This window comes from Ictidomys tridecemlineatus, chromosome 4 (genome assembly GCF_052094955.1).
Source record: "Ictidomys tridecemlineatus isolate mIctTri1 chromosome 4, mIctTri1.hap1, whole genome shotgun sequence".
Taxonomy (NCBI): Eukaryota; Metazoa; Chordata; class Mammalia; order Rodentia; family Sciuridae; genus Ictidomys; species Ictidomys tridecemlineatus.
Window position 1 is genome coordinate 174,535,659 of NC_135480.1, and position 16,290 is coordinate 174,551,948.

A 16,290-nucleotide genomic window follows, 5' to 3' on the forward strand; every position below is an offset into this window, starting at 1 on the left:
GACATTCTTCTCTTTCCTAGCAGACACCCATACTGGTCTAATTTTTACCTTTAGCACCAGCTCTCCTGGCTATAACCTTAAAGGTTGAGCCCTAAACCTAAAACTCATTTGTAATTTGATTGCTAAATCTCATTTTCAGTTTGTCCTTAATACTGACCATGACACGGTCTTTAATCCCTAAAACGGACTACTAATCTAATTCCTGTTGTTGACCCTTAACCCGACCTTGCACTCTTACAGTGGCCATTTCATAAAACAAAATAATGACCTTAATCTAAACCTCACCTACCCAAAACATACCTGACTCATAGGAATAACTGAAATTTTAGCCCCGTTTTATAACTTCTAAGCCAACCCCAACTAGTCCCAAACTCACCCAAAGCTTTCCTACCACATACCCACTATCAGCTAACACCAAAGCACATCGCCGCCCTGCGCCTCACTGCCACCCATTCCTCACCCTCCCCAAAACCTAGACCAGGCGGGGGACGGTTCCCAGGAAGGGCCTGCCTCCCGCAAGCCGGCCTACTTAACTCCGATACCTAGCTGAGACACACTGGACGTTGACCTCTCCCACTGAACCCGAAACACCACACGCAGGACAGTCGGGGGCCCCGCCCGTCCTCCCGCCTTCCGGGCCGGGCCCCGCGGCCCCACCCCGAGGTTCCAGTTCGCCCGGTCCGGCCTACCTGTGCTGCCGGGCTCTGTGCCCCACCCGCCGGCCCGCTAGCCGCTCGTAGTCCGGGTCGCTGTCGGGCTTCGGCCTCACCCTCCCTTCGACACTCTCCGCCACTTCCGTCCCGGGAACGTCCCCCACCCGCGGGCGGCGCCCTGGGCCCGCGCTCTATGGTTGCGGGGACTGCAGGAAGCTGCTCTGGCCCCAGCTCTCGATGCTCGGGAGCCCGCCGAAGACCGGCAGCCCCTCCCCGGCAGGAAGCAAGGGTGCGGCGCTACCGGAGAAAACACCCGAACTACGCCCGAGTTCCCTTTTAGACTCTTAACTCTTCCTTTTACTAGCTTGGGGTGAAGGCGTGGCCGGATCCCCGAATCCCCGCCCCAGGGTGTGAGGTAGCCGCGGGGACGTCCCCATCATTTGCATAGCCCCCGGGACGTGGCGCCACCCGGAGGCCACTTCCGAGTTGGAGAGAACTCCAAGTCCCAATATGCCATGGGGTTGGATGCGTCATTTATGTTGTGTTGGAGGCTGAGGAGCCCTGGAGTTGGGAGTCGGCTCAGGCTTGATAGCGACGGCTAGCCCCCAGCGGGGCAACCCAGCGGACGACCAGCGAGGTGGGGGAGATGGCCTGGGGTCCGGCCTAGAATCCGGGGTGGAGCCGCGTGGAGGGGTGTACCTTTAGTTTCTGCTTATCTTTCCCGTAGATGTCCCACATGGAGCTGGCCTTGGACCCTGGTGACCAGGACCTGCTGGGCTTTCTGCTAGAGGAGAGCGAAGATTTGGGGGCTGTGCGGGACGAAGTCGTGGAGGCTCAGCTGGACGGGAAGCTGCCGCCCTCCGAGGTGGATAGAGGTTCTGAGGGGGGAAGCTCGGGATATCTGTCAGCTCGGGAGTGGGGTGTGGAGATCAATCAAAGCCTGTTAATTTGTTAGGACTCCGTGCAATTACTGAGCGACTGGGAGGCAGAGGATTTACTGAGCTTTCTGCTGAGTCCCCCACAGTCCTTGGATGTTCTTGGATCCTCCGACTCTAGCCTTGTCCACCACGATCACACCTACTCCCTACCACAGGAGTATGTCACCGTCGATTTAGGTGAGTCTGAAATAAGCAGTTTTGGGGGAGGAGAGGGTTCATGGGTCTGATTATTCCTACTATCCCTTTTTGTAGATAGTGGGAGCTGTGGAAAGGAGGTCCAGATGACTCCACTGCATATGGAGGAGCCCACTGAGCAGGTACTTGACTTGGTTTTCATGAGGATTATTCCCACATTGCATGGGTGGGGCGGAGTTCCCCATTCCTTTCTGACATCGGCCTGCAACTCTGCTGCCCATTTCCCATAACCCTAGGAGATTGCTAGGCTGATACTGACAGAAGAGGAGAAAAGGCTATTGGAGAAGGAGGGGCTTACTCTGCCCAGGACACTTCCTCTCACTAAGGTAAGGCTTCCATTGGTGAAGCAAAGGCTGGATGCAAATTCTCAAGTAGGCAAATTCTGTGACAAAGTTAGCAAATCTCTTGCTAGTAGGAAACTGGGGCAGTTCCTGACTTTGGTGTTCTTTTTAAGAAAATATAAATTCAAAATTATCAGTGCAACATTAGTATACAGCCTTGGAAAGATCTGTCCAAGTGAAGGGCATTCTATTGACTTCATGGTAATCCACTTCTTACTCAGTTGTAAAGTGTCTTGAGTTCAACAGATGGGACCAAGCAATATAATAAGAACAAGGATAAAAATCCTGTTTTAGGTTGCAAGCAGTGAATGGCTACTTCATAGGCATAGTATTATGATACTATGAGGAAATCAATGTTCATTGGCAGAAAGGTTAAGGTCAGCAGTATGGTGTAGCTAGCAAAAAGTACATGGGATTTGGAAGCTATTGATAGAGGTGCTACAAGGGCATTGACTAATTTGCTCTCTTTTATACTAGTTGAAGCACATTTTAGAGTTCATCAATGATTTAAAAATTTGTTGAGGTTTTTTCCTTTTAAAATTTAGGCAATGTTAAAAGTGTCCTAAAATAGTTAATTAGGATTTGTTCTATTTGGCCCCAGAGACTAGGTAAGTCTGATGGACAGAAATTATAAGAAGCTGGGCACGGTGGTGCACTCCTCTAATCCAAGTGACTTGAGAGGCCGAGGCAGGAAGTTCACAATTTTGAGGCCAGCCTTGGCAATTCAGTAAGATCCTATCTCAAAAACTGGGGATGTATGTAGCTCAGTGGTAAAGTGCTCCTGGGTTCTATCCCCAATACTGCCCACCATGCCCCCCACCAAAAAAAAAAAAAAAAGAAAAAGAAAAATTGTAAGAAGACTGATGTTTGTTCAGAACAAAGTTTTTAAAAAATAAGCTTGTTTAAAATGTCCTGGCTTGTCAGAGGGTTAACACTGGTCCTTAGCATCCAGACAGAAGTAGAATGACTATTGGTGAGGGTAGCTGTAGAAGGGATTCCTACACTGGGAATATTGAACTTGGTTGCCTTCTTTGATCCAATACTCCTTTGATACTCTCTCCCATCTTCTCTCAGATGGAAGAACAAGTTCTGAAACGAGTGAGGAGGAAGATTCGAAACAAGAGGTCTGCTCAAGAGAGCCGTAGGAAGAAGAAGGTGTATGTGGGGGGTTTAGAGAACAGGTATGAAAGGGAGAAGGAATAGAATAGTTGTGTTAAGGTTTTAAAGGGAGGATACGGCCATATTCCCATATTCCTTTTATCCTCCAGGGTCTTGAAATACACAGCCCAGAATCTGGAGCTACAGAACAAAGTACAACTTCTGGAGGAACAGAATTTGTGAGCAACCTCCCAGATAATTTCTCCCAAACCCGCCACTTAATGTTGTCTCTTCCCTATTATCCTACACTTGATTTGTAGGGGCAGCTCCTCAAATGCAGGGTCTGGTCATTGGCCTTTACTCTGTCTATGATTACAAGAAGTTCCCAATGATGGGAATAAATTTACAAGTATCTAAGGATAAGTTAAGTACCTGGAAAGTGGAAGTAAGTTAAAGACCTCATAGGGCAGTAGTAGCTGAATGCAGAGAGGACTGTGAGGAGGGATGGATAGAGAAAGCATTCTAGGCAGAGAGAACACAACAGTCAGGTTTGGCTAGAAGGCACATTGGGTTACAAGGTAGAGAACACAGAGTACCTGGTGAGAATTATGTGCACTGCTGACCAGGCACTGACGAACTATTGAAGGTATTAATTTCAGTCAGGGAAGTGTTTTGTTTGTTTTAATGAGGGACTCAGTATTTTGTTCAGAGAAGTCATCTGCAAAAATAGGACAAAATAATAAGAGGATTCAGGGCAGAGGGAGGAGGTGGGCATAACAGAGGTTTTCACTGTGGCTTAGGATGCCAGCAAGGAGTATTCAATACAGTACCCTCTTCTAGGTCCCTTCTAGATCAGTTGAGGAAACTCCAGGCCATGGTGATCGAGATATCAAACAAAACCACCAGCAGCAGCACCCGTGTCCTGGTGAGGATGGTGTTGGGAGGGGGGATTCCTCAGGGGTGGAGACAGGAGTATAATTCAGATCCCTTTATCCCCTTTTTTCTATGCTCCAGGTCCTACTATTCTCCTTCTGCCTTCTCCTTGTGCCTGCTATGTACTCCTCAGACACAAGGGGGAGCCTGCCGGCTGAACATGTTGGTAAGAGGATTAAGGATCTTTCAGGCACTGACGAGAGGCTTAGACTCCTTCTGTGTTGTTTCCTAATAGTTCTTGTCTTCTCAGTGTTCCGCCAGCTTCGTGCCCTCCCCAGTAGGGACCTGCACCAGCTGGAGCTACCTGCGCAGCAGTCAGACGTACAAAAGGACAACACGAACCAGATACTGGACAGCTCAGAACATACACTCCAGGCCCCTGGCAACTTTTCCTGCCTGCAGTATCACATGCCTCAGGCTTCTCAGGAAGAGTCTTCTCTGCAGTGGCCACTCCCCAATCTCTTCTCAGAGCCCCTCTGCCCGGGTCCCACTCTTCCCCTGCAGGCAAATCTCACAGGAAAGGGGGGATGCCTCCCTACCCACAGCCCATCACCTGTCATCTTGCAGGACAGATACTCAGGTTAAATGTGAGAATATAGATGTTTCAGCAAAAGCCCACCCACCCTGCTGTCTGTCCAAATAAAAAAATAGGAGAGGGTTGGCTTTCACTCTTGTGCCCTGCTAGGATGCCTACAGGCTCAAACACACAACACTTACTGGCTTTGTGGGTCTTTTATTTGTACCCATGTGTGTCTATTATCCCATGAATGGATCTGGGGAAATCAACTGACCACCTCAAATATTTCATGCAGTGAGGGAAAGGGTAAGGAAATAAATAAGTGATTCTGATGCATGGTTCACCCTCAGCCCCTCTTTACTGGCACAGCAGGGTGGGGAAAAGGGGAAGGCATGATTGTCCTGGTGGCTCAGGGATGCAGGAGGTTTGGGGTAAGGAGCATCAACCAGGCTGGAGGCTGGCTCCCACAGTTCAGAGGGCTCACTCTGGGTTTAGATTTGCCAAGGCTTCCTTTGGTCCACATTTAGGCCCTGTTCTTGGTCCTGTGCCCTGTTCAACTACTGGCCTGGAAGCCTTTTTATGCTGCTGCTGTTGTAGGGCCAGCTGCATGGCCCAGATGCTTAGTGGCCGCATGTAGGCCAGTGAACGGAATACCCGCTGCTGGCAATATGCTTCCGGGGTCTGGAAAGCCAGGCCCAGGCGTTCCCACACAGTACGGTAGCAGCCTTCAGCTGTCTGGAAGCCCTCCCAAGTCAGGCCCTGTGGGGAGAGATGAAAGTTACATATATAACTTAGCACTCCCAGTGTTACCACTTTCGGGGACAGAGAAGTAAGGTCTCTGCCCTCAGGGAACACCCAGCTATCAGGGAGATAAAACTTAACCCACAGGCAAAAATGTAAAGGCAGTGGGTGGAACACATGCCAAAGAAAAGGGGGAGGCTTTATGGACCCATGATGTGGCACTGGGTTATGCCTTGATGTCTGGTGGATTATCAAGTTTTCTGGGCCACAGTACAGATGGTAGAGAAGAGAAGGAGTGCATTACATTACCTCTTGGATCATGGTGGCTGCCAGCCCATAGACTACACCCACCCAGACTTCATCAGACTGCACACTGGATCTATCGGGGACACCATGGGGCTGCATCCCATTCACAGCCCCCATGGCCCCTCCTGCAAAAGCCTGGACGTTGAGCTCAAAGATGGTTTGGAGAGCACGAACCACATGGGGGGTAGGAAATACCTGGAGGGTCAAGGGCAAAGGCATGGACATGGTTTGTTACACTTGCTTCCCGTATATTGGGGACAATCCACCTTTTTCTCTGGTTCTTCCTTTTAGTGTCTCTCACCTCAGTGTCGCCTTCTCCTAGGCCACAGGCCCTCAGGAACCACTGTCCAGCACATTGATCAGACATGATACTACGAGACTGAGGCTGAGAGCTGCTATCATAGTTGTAATAGCGGCCTGGAGTAGAGGAAAGGTAAAATAAGCATCCTGGGCCCCTGCAGCTACCTTAAGACTCCTCAGGTTGTCCCAACTCACCATTCCATAGCAGTCTCTCATAGGCTTCTTGGCCCCGGCTGAGGATGGAGGAAAACTTATCCTGGACCTCTTGTGCCCCACATAGAAGAGCCATCTGGACCATCACAGCCACAGCTGCCAGCCATAGCCCTCCACAGTAAGCACTGATCAGGGACAGGAGTTTGGGGGTTCAGACTGGCAACTCAAGCTACTCTCATGTAATCTAACAGTCGTTCTTTCTTAAGCCTTCCCCATCTCTTGGTGCCCAATTCCCCATCTCTAGCCTCCTGGAAACTCCTGCCCGCTCCCTGCCTCTAACCTGGGGCCTGTGGTGACCCATCCATCGTAAGTCTGGTCTGCATAGCCTCCATTTTCAATGAGTCCATCATGGTCCTTGTCAAACTTCATTTCAGACTCCATCACAGCCTAGAGAAAGACGAAGAAACGGAAGACCTAGGTGCTAAGAAAAGATAATAGCTGGGCTCTCCCCAGAGCTAGTCATGCCTGACACACTGGCTACTGCACATGCATCCCTTACCAAACACACAGGCCACATGTCCTTTAAGAAGCCTTGGTCACCCGTCAGGTAATAGTCTCGATAAACCTGCAGCACAAACTTCAGGTTCAGGTCCTTCCAGTCAGCAGTATCATGGATCAAATATGCATTGACTCGGAGCCATGGCTCATCATCTGCGAGAAGAAAGAGGACCTGATTCATTTGCATTGGTGGACAAAGTGAAGGGTATAAAAAGTTGAAGAAGAGCATTTGAACTTGGGGTGGAGGGATCTTTACCTGGGTCCCCAATATCATGGGGGATGACATTCTTCCTTTTCACAGGTGCTATTACTCCACTCATCAGATATCGTCGCCGTGTCAGGTCCTCCCTGAGAGTTGCCAGAGCTGGAGAAGCAGACATACAAGTGGGAGGGGAAAAGCATGGAATGGGCAGGCTTGGGATGGGGCACAGAGCTATGTATGACACCCCAGAGGGGAAATGAATAGGATACAGATATGTTTGGAGAACAGTGGAAGAAGAGATAATCTGAGGGACCATAAACGTTCAGGAATATAGGAAGCTAAGGGGAAAGATATAAAACAACACAAAAGTTACCCTCACCCATGTCATACTGTAGGCTTAGCTCGAGTTTGGGCCAGAGCATAACGAGGGCAAAGGAGGCATAAAAATGTACATCATATGTGTTGTACATGCGATACTCCTGGCCTAGAGGAATGAGGAAAGATACATTGTTGCCAGAATTCCTGCTATCCCTTCATAGCTCCCTCCCCACATCTTCCAAAGTTGGAGGCAGAGCATTGCCTGTGATCAGTTCATGGTCACCACTGACCCCCTCATCCCATCAATACCCTGGACGGTAAAAACCATCATCTGGCTTTGTGATAAGTCGCTAACTGACCTGAGGGGTATGACCTGCCAAATCCCACAAGTAGTCCATACCCTCTAGATAGCCAAATCGACCATAGTCCCGCAGAACGGGGCGGAGCCAACACATGCTTCCTCCCAGCTCTTCTGGTAGGGAGTCCTCAGGAACTTCCAGCCATACTGTGCCTCCATCAGCAAGGAAGTATAGTTCATTGAACAGTGCAGATTTGTACCAGGCAGGCAAGGATCTGGGAAGTCAGAAGGAGGCAATGGTTTCATGAGTGTGGACCACCAAGGATAGAAAGGATTCTGGTGTTCAACATAGTGGAAATTTGGTGGGTAGCCAATGAATCAGAGTCCCATTTGGAAGGGCATGCCCAGAAAAGAGGAAAGAGAAGGCTCCTCTGGCACCTGTCATCTAATACCGGGCTCTGCCAAGCTGAGATCCTGTCTTCCCAGTCTGCATATCGGCATAGTGCATAGTGGCTAAGAGCAGGTGCTGCATCACCATCTAGGCCAAAGAATCTTGTATACCGCCTGTGATAGAAAGAAACGGAAGGGATGAGAACACCTGTTCCAGGTCAGAGTTCTAGAGTCTTGGATCATTAAAGGTTCTTGGTCCCCACACCTGTAGTGGACTTGGCCTTTAGCTCCAAACATGATCCTGGGCATGTCCCAAGCCAGTGAAAACTCCAGGCGGCACTGGCCTCGAGGTGGCAGCTTGCCCGAAACACATACTGCCCCAGCAACGCCTTCTCCTTTCTGTGAGGGGGTGCTTTGGCCTGAGAATCACAAGACAAATAAGCAAAGGCACCCCCTCCAACACCAGGGCTGGGGTCCCTAACATGAGAACAAGGCCTGTTTATTATCAGGTCTCCCACCCCTGGTCCTTAAGACAGGTACAGTCTTTCTTCCCAACCCTCCCAGTCAGACCCCCCATCACCAGCAGGGGAGTCCAGTTGTCCATCCTGAAGTAGGTCCTGCCACACCTGCTGCCCAGTACTGTCAGGGTCGAAGGCTGTGATATGGGTTACTGTGGTATCTGCCTGTTAAGGAGCCAAAAACTCTGTGAGGACAAGCTCCACAAGTATGCTGGATTCTGACTCGCTGTCCAGCTCCTCTTACATACTATCGCCTCCAAGTTCCAGAGGCTGAAGGACTCTGATGAAGGTGGGACTTAGGGGTTGAAGAAATGAAGAGAGCATGATGTACTCGGGGTGGGTCTAGAGTTAGGTTAAGGGTAGGGGCTAAGGTAAAGGGCAGGCTCTTCCATTACCGTGAGTCGTGCAGCCACAGCCATGGTGTAAGGATTTGGAAGGGTTGGGTGATGCAGCAGTAGTCCCTGTACAGTCTTCCCATCTTGCTCCAGACAGAAGGGCTCATTCCACAAACCCCCTGGGGCATCGTCTTCACCCCCTAGTCCATTCCGCATGGAGAACATGATGGACACATCCATAGCTTCATCCCCTTCATTTTCCACATCCCATACAAAGACTCCTACAGGTAGGCTGCTGTCCTGGGGACAAAAAAATTGGACTCACACGGTCTCATTGTAGCCCTTTCTGGTCTCAGTCCCCAGGATTATTCCTGGGCAAGAAGGACCTGTCTCATATATCCCCAATGTACTCTTGTCTTCCACTTGCATCTCCCCATATTTCCAGGCAGGCTGCCTTCCAGAGTACATAGAAGACAAGGTGTGTGATGTTCATGGCTCCAACCCCTCCCTTTCACAGGTCATGGAATTTTCAGCAGAGGTGGACCTGGGGGAGGGAGGGCAATGGAGGAAACAGAAAGAGAGCCTCACCTGGTAGTCATGGGGCAAGATGGGTGTGATCTGACGGCAGGTGAGGGTGACATTCTGGCCAGGAAGCTGATAGACAGTCCAGGCTCGGGGATAGAGGGCGTGGTAGAAAGCAAAGTACCCACACAATCCCCAGTTCCAGCTGCGCAGGACACTTGGACGCTCCAGGGACAGAACTTGCTGGTATACAGTCTGCCCCTCCCGACGCAAGCACACTGTGAACTTGATCAAGAGGGCAGATAGGCTGGAACAGGGCAACCCACAGGTACCACACACTAGTCTTCCTCCCCTTGGAGCAGTTCCTCCCCTCCCAGAGCCTGGATCCTCACAGCTGTACCACCAGCCTCAGTTCATCCCCCAGGCCTTCCCCTAAGCTCAGTAAGCCACCAAGTCCTGCTGCCTCCCCCATTATCTAGCTCCCAGGTTTCCTCTTTCCTTTCTACTACTATGGTCTCCACACCCTGATCTAAGTCTACAGTCTATGCCACTTCTTATCTGGGTAGCAGAGTGATCTTTCTTACAAACAAATCAATAATGTTAGTCTCTGCTTTTAATGTTTCATTGACTCCTATGGTGTAATGCTAAAGTTTAGATTCTTTTTGCCCTTTGTTAGTACTGGAATTGATCTAGGGATGCTCTGGGACTTTTATTTTTTAATTTTATGATAGTGCCTCCCTAAATTGCCCAGGCTGGCCTAGAACTTGTGATCTTCCTGCCTCAGCCTCCCATGTAGCTGGGATTACAGCTGTGTACCACTGCACCTGGCTGAAGTCTAAATTCTCTTACCTGGCTTCCAAAGCCCTTCTTAATCTGGTCTCTACCTCTTTAAACACTTATATTCTGGTTACATAAAATACTTCCTGTTCCTTGAGCACACTACATTTCCTCCTCCATGGATCTGTTCATGTTCATTCTCCATCTAGTAACTCCTCCTGAACCTTCAAGGGCCAGGTCAGATGCTATCTCTTCTTCCTCCAGTAGTGAGTCATTCCATGTGTCCCTCTGTTGTAGCATTTGTGTATTATGTCAAAATGTATTTAATTGCCATTCTATTTCCCTGATTGCTCTATTGGTTCTTTTGAGACTCTTCTAGTTCACTAATGTGGCCCTCTGCAGAGCTGGCATGTGTGTAAAGCGAATGAGCAAGTCTGTACCATACAAAGTCCCTTTTCTTAGTATACTATCTATCCTCACCTCACAGTCTCCCGTTTTCTCTAAGTTCTATTTCCCCAACAAAAATTCAAGCTGCTAGGGCTGGGGATATAGCTCAGTGGTATAGTGCTTGCCTATGTGTAAGGCCCACCACACACATAAACATATACATTCTTCTCTCTCTCTCTCTCTCTCTCTCTCTCTCTCTCTCTCTCTCTCTCACACACACACACACACACACACACACACACACACACACCTCCTGGAGAGTAGGAGTTATGAGAGATTAATAGCTCTTCTCTTGGTTCAAACTATACCTGGTATTTTTACTGTACAGAAAATAATTTTTCATGTTCTTGGAACAGTACATAATGGTTAAAACCACAGGTATTTTATCATAGAAAAAACTGGTTCTAAATCCCAATCTTTCCTTTTACCACTCATGTGACCTTGGATGTAATACAGCCCTCTCTGGCTCTTAGTATCCCCATCTATAAAATAAGCATAGGATTGTTTTTAATATTAAATATATAAGAAGTCTAGCACAGGGACTAAACATATTAAGCATGCAATAATTACTTTAACTGTAGAGTCATGATTCCAGAAGGCATTCACTTGGGATACCTAAAGGATGAGGCAGAGGGGGGATCTTGGGGCATTGGGTGGGGCTAATAAACTTGAATTAAGAAGGGCACTGTCATCAATGGGACTAAGATCTGTCAGTCATTTCTCCTTCGAAGATGAGCTGAAAGCAGGAGGCATTCCTCAAACAGGGAAGAGGAACAGAGGAACTTGGTAGATAAATAATAAAAAGGTAGGCCATTAGAAAGATATGATGAAAGGCAGGCCATATATCTCTGGCAACTTAAGACCCAAAGGCAATGTAGAAGCAGAAGGGGACAAGAAGTTTCAGAAAAGGAAAAAAGGCTAGAGAAAGTTGTGGGGGCCCTAGCCACAGAGACCTGTGATTCACACAAAGAAGTTGACCTCCAGCTGAAGGTTGAACTATGATCTTTTTTTCTCCTTGACTTTGGAGACTTGGTTTTCATTTTCCTTTTTTTTTTTTTGGTGGTGGTGCTGGGGATTGAACCCAGGGCTCTGTGCATGCTACGCAAGCACTCACCCAACTGAGCTATATTCCTAGCCCCTTAATTTTCCTTTCTAATCCTACCAAATGTTCTTTCAGCCAGGTTCAGTGAGCTGGGAACTCTCTGTACTCCTTGTAGTGGGTTCTGGCTCAGCTAGTAGAATTGGGGCCACAAGGTAGATAGGAGGCATTTAATACAGAAATGCCAGGGCTGTTTTCTTGTTCAAGAAATGTGTGCCATGCGTGTCTTATTCCCATTGCATATCCTAGGGCACACGAAAAGCATCTTAAAAGTCTTTCTTGGATTGAATCCTATCTACATTTAACTATCCCACCCTAGTCAAGAGGCCCTTCTTTGAGACTTTCCTCTGCCTCTTGGCTCTTACTTGGTCAGCAATGACTGTCTGGTGCTGGTACATTCCAGGGTTAAGCTGCCAACGACAGAACTGGCCTCTCCAGCCACGGGTGATAGTGCCTCCCCCGATGCCACCCAAGGGACAACCTAGAGAGAGAAACATGATGGTTAGTGGGGTAAGGGGAGAAGAAAACAGTGCCTTTCTCACTTTGTGGACTTTAAAAACCACTTCCTCTAAAAACCTAGGGAATGGGGCAGTGCAATTTGCATAAACTGGAAGCCTCTTTGCCTAACTCTATAGTGGACCTGAATGCTACAACCTTTCTAAGCAGGGCAGAAGTGGGGTGAGGCTCACCATAGATCTGCCTCAGGGGTACACAATTGAACATGTCGATAAAAGGTGTCTTCTTCTCTACCTGGGTCTTCCGGTACCACCACTTTAAGTACCTGAGGAGCAAGAGGTAGTGAGTACAGGGGTGGATAGGCAGTTCTTCACAGGCTACAATCACTTGCCTTTCAACATCCAGCAGTGACCTCCCATTAAATGTACCAAGGCATCATCACCTTGTCTTGATTATTCTACAGTTCAAGGCCCCTTCATTTTCCCAGTTGCCCCAGCCATTAGTGTAGGATAGCCTTTGTTTCTCCTCTTTATTCTCTGCAAAAGGGGCTTTCCGATCTTTCCTTTCCTCTCCAATTCTACTACTATTGCTTTAGTTCAAACCTTAGGAGCTTTTGTGTGAGATGTTGAAAGGGTCAGTTATACTTCCCTGTCCACCCACTCTACCACCCACTCCCTATCTCCCAAACAGGTACAGGCTGCCAAGATAACTTTCTTCTTTTAAAAATGATTATTTTTCTTTTTGATTATGAAAAATGAAAATCTGGAAATACACTAGAAAGAGAAAAATATCTCACCCAAAGAGAACCAATATTTTTGTATCCAGCCATTTCCTTGTAAGTCTTCCTTTTTAAGTTCAGCATTTAAACTATAAGCTTTCAGATTTTGCTCTTTTATAATATTCCAGTAAAGTTTTCTAAAAATCCCAACAATTTCCTGGTCTTGTTCCCACTTTATAGCCAATAGACAAATGACTAAGGCTATCTCCAATAGGTAAATCATTCCATTTCAAGGCGAAGAAAGCCCCAGCCTGCCTTTAATCTTATTTCCTACAAATTCTTATTCAGGATGGATCTGCACTAAGCATTCCCTGCCCTGCCTGACTCTTTTCCACTTCTACTCTCTTCTCTGGCCCAATGATTTTATACCTGATGTCCAGTGACACCACTTCTAACCAAGTAATTAGGTAAGTATACCCTAAAGCCTGTTCCCTCCATCTATAAAATGGGCATACCTCCTGCCCTAGCTATCTCAGAGAGTAAATGAAATATCAAATGACATGACAGATAAGAAAGCCATAAAGTGGAATACCTGTGACAGGTATGCTTATTGTTATTTAAATGTTCTCCATGTGAGCCTGACAAATTTTTAAGTTTCTTGGGGAAAGGGTTAGTGACAAAGACTAATTCAGTGTTACTCTCAGCTCTAAGTACAGGGCAGGGCACATGGTCTGCAATCCATAAATGGTTGCTTACAAATGAATGTACAAACAATGGGACACAATAGATTTGAGCTAGGGGAGGAGAAATGTGATTAAGGAACAGGGGGCAGTACATTATGGAGGCAGGGAGAACAGCTCTGAGGATGAAGGATGAGATGTGGGGAGGCAGAGGTCTTCTTTGCTAGCTTAGAGGAAACTAGAGTTTGGCACTAGAGGCCAGAAGGGATTGGTGGAAGGAAGGTTGGTGCAGCTGTGATTAGGACAGCCATGGAAAAGAAATGAAAGATATGAAGATAAGAAGAACAAAGGACTATTTGGCATAGAATAATCACTTGATAAATATTTACTGCATGAATGGATTCTGGTTGAAGGGAGTCATCAAAATTGAGCTCCCACCAAGCCCAGGCCCAGAGAACTCCATCTTGCTGTAGCTCCTAATGAGAGTTCCTCCAGTTGGGCTCCCTCTTAGCTTTCGCATTCCCCTAATTTAGCGGCTGGCCTTCTCCATAATTTCTGCCCTAACTCAAAAATTATCATTCCAAATTTTTCTTTGTCTCACTCCTGCTTTCTTTTCAATGAAGACTATTCTCTCATTCTAGAAGTTCTGTGTTAATGGCTCCTATCCTATCCTGGGATGGACAGCCAGGGTCCAGAGGACTGAGCAAAACTTCAGGTCTCTGATTCAGCTCATATTTAGGGATAAGAGGGGGGCTAGAATGCTCAGATGTTTTTTACCTCATGGTCCCCAACACATGCAACCCACTGTTCTTGTCTCAGTACCCTAGATCCCATTTTGACCCAAAGGTTTTTAAGGTCAAATTTGGACTGGATCAGTTTCAGAAGCAGCCTGGAGGGATGATTCTTCTGTGGTACAGGACACTGCAGGCACTAACAGAGGAGTCAGATGTCTAGGCAGCACCAGGTCCTTCCCATAGTCCAGGACTGGGCTTAGGTAAGTGACCTCCCCACCACAACCCTTAACACTGGGGAAGTGAAGGATCTCCTGCTTTAGAAGTTATCAGGACTCAGTTTCTCAACATATATACCTCCCTCCCCAGCTCTGTGTTTACTGTGTGGGACTGACTCAGGATGACCTCAGGGTGATGCTTTCTGACCTCACATCCACCTGTTCCTGTTAACAAGTATGGTTTCTCATCATAGTCTTTGAACTCAGTGGGAACCCAGAGGGTTTCTACAGCCCAAATAAGCTCTGTGGGTGTCTATAATCTTGAGGTAGGGGAGAAGCCAGGGCACCCTCTGGAAGACTATTACTAAGACCTCTGGGGACATCCATAGCAGCACCTCTCTGATCAGAAGGCATCTTTGCGGAGCTAGGGGTGAAGTTCAGTGGCAGAGCACTTGCATGCAATCTACCACTGAGTTGTATCCCCAGCCTACTACTCCCCCCACCCCCACTTTTGACACAGGTTTCAGTATGTTGCCCAGGCTGGCTCTGAACTCCTGGGCTCAAGCAGTCCTCCTACTTCCACCTCCCAAATAGCTGGGATTACAAGTGCATACCAGTGTGCCCAGCTCCCTGTCTTTGCTTTTTATATAAGCTGTCTGATATAATAGAGAATAGAGTGAAGTTCTCATTACCCTCTCCTTGGGGATGACAACAGGCAGGCTCTCACCTACTCACTGGAGCTAAACTTTGAGGAAAAGAAACCAGACCCAGACAAGTGTTGGAAGTGTAATACTGTCTGCTTAAAGATGATACAGAGAATGCTCCAGCTGCTCAGAGTAATCTGGGGTTGAAAACTTCCCCCTTCCAAATAAAACAATGTGTCAGTGCAACAGCAGTCCTACCATTCTCTCCTACCTTGACACAAAGTCTAGCTAATCCCAAAGGGAAGTCTTTGGGAAAGAGGGAGTAAATGACAGGGAACAGGACCAAAAGTTCCTACCTTTTCCTGCTAAAAGGACAAGGGAGGAAGATGGTTGCAAAGAGATATGACTTGGTCTCACCCTCCAAAATCACAAGCCTAAGATATTCTGGAACAAGGGCCACTTGAATGGGATCAGGAGCTCATTTGCTTTTCCACCCTTTCCCACTTCTGATGGAAGTCTTGAAATGGAACAAAGTAAGGCATTCTAGACAATAGGATCTACTCACCTCAAGCCCATGCCCAAATGCTTTACCAGGTTGCTTAGGGAGATGTTGTTAGCTTGAAAGGGTTTCCTCTTCTCTGCAAACTCGTGTGCCAGGCAGATGCGCCAGCCAAAAGGAGGCACCTGGTACCCCCTAGCTTTTCCCTCATAGGACGCCATCAGCTGCCCAGAGTCCTCCGGACTGCAGTAGCCTGGTTCATTTTGACGTCGACTTTCCTCAGGGTTCTCGAAACCTGTAACCTGCACAGACTCCGAGCTCTCAACAGCTTCTGGGCGATAGAGCTGGGAATCCCCTTTGGCGCTGCTAATCTGCTCCAAGGCTGGGACGCCGGTTTCCATGTTCCCTGGATCCTGGGTGCCCACAACCTCTGACACAATGTATGGCCCCGGGTCCCGAGACCTCTGACACAAAGTATATCGCCAAGCCAAGTGCAGACGCGGGCGCCGGTAGTAGTTAGGTGCCGTCCGGGAGGGCTGGACGCTGGGGAAAACTGGGGTGAGCTGGAGGCTTCGTAGAAGCGGGGAGTTCTTGTTGCAGCGGTGGCGACGACAGCAATAATGCTGCCTCGGAATCCCTTTCGATAGTGTCTCTAGGTCCTGGGCGGGAAGGGTCGGGCCTCGCCTTCATTGGGCCGTGGTGATT

General features: G+C 48.2%; 3 protein-coding genes across 7 annotated transcripts in view; 1 reads left to right on the forward strand and 2 right to left on the reverse strand.

The window, feature by feature from the left end:
* Positions 1–932, reverse strand: part of Tln1 (talin 1) — a 33,137-nt gene extending 32,205 nt beyond the window's left edge. For 2 of the 3 annotated variants that reach the window (XM_078047806.1, XM_078047805.1), the window contains exon 1: positions 690–932. The gene's annotated coding sequence lies outside the window, so the exon portion shown is untranslated. The remainder of the gene's footprint in view (positions 1–689) is intronic. The other variant, XM_021726970.3, reaches the window with a different exon arrangement.
* A 201-nt stretch (positions 933–1,133) lies between these two features.
* Positions 1,134–5,007, forward strand: Creb3 (cAMP responsive element binding protein 3). Its single transcript, XM_005326256.5, has 10 exons — positions 1,134–1,290; positions 1,381–1,518; positions 1,609–1,768; positions 1,844–1,908; positions 2,023–2,112; positions 3,202–3,308; positions 3,396–3,464; positions 4,066–4,150; positions 4,240–4,324; positions 4,409–5,007. The coding sequence occupies exons 2-10, from the start codon at positions 1,381–1,383 to the stop codon at positions 4,741–4,743; spliced, it is 1,134 nt and encodes a 377-aa protein (XP_005326313.1). The 5' UTR covers positions 1,134–1,290; the 3' UTR covers positions 4,744–5,007.
* Positions 4,876–16,269, reverse strand: Gba2 (glucosylceramidase beta 2). Of its 3 annotated transcripts, none has more exons than XM_005326255.4 (17): positions 15,652–16,269; positions 12,329–12,420; positions 12,005–12,120; positions 9,383–9,601; positions 8,855–9,094; positions 8,522–8,624; positions 8,207–8,360; positions 7,990–8,115; positions 7,654–7,826; positions 7,315–7,419; positions 6,990–7,097; positions 6,735–6,886; positions 6,516–6,622; positions 6,218–6,360; positions 6,024–6,139; positions 5,726–5,917; positions 4,876–5,434 (listed from the first exon to the last, which is right to left on the reverse strand). In XM_005326255.4, the coding sequence occupies exons 1-17, from the start codon at positions 15,984–15,986 to the stop codon at positions 5,156–5,158; spliced, it is 2,760 nt and encodes a 919-aa protein (XP_005326312.1). In that variant the 5' UTR covers positions 15,987–16,269; the 3' UTR covers positions 4,876–5,155. The 3 variants fall into 3 exon arrangements, with proteins under 3 accessions (XP_005326312.1, XP_077903935.1, XP_021582646.1); XM_078047809.1 differs by having other exon boundaries at positions 8,855–9,089; positions 15,652–15,700; XM_021726971.3 differs by having other exon boundaries at positions 9,383–9,623; positions 15,652–15,700.
* Positions 16,270–16,290: the final 21 nt, after the last annotated feature.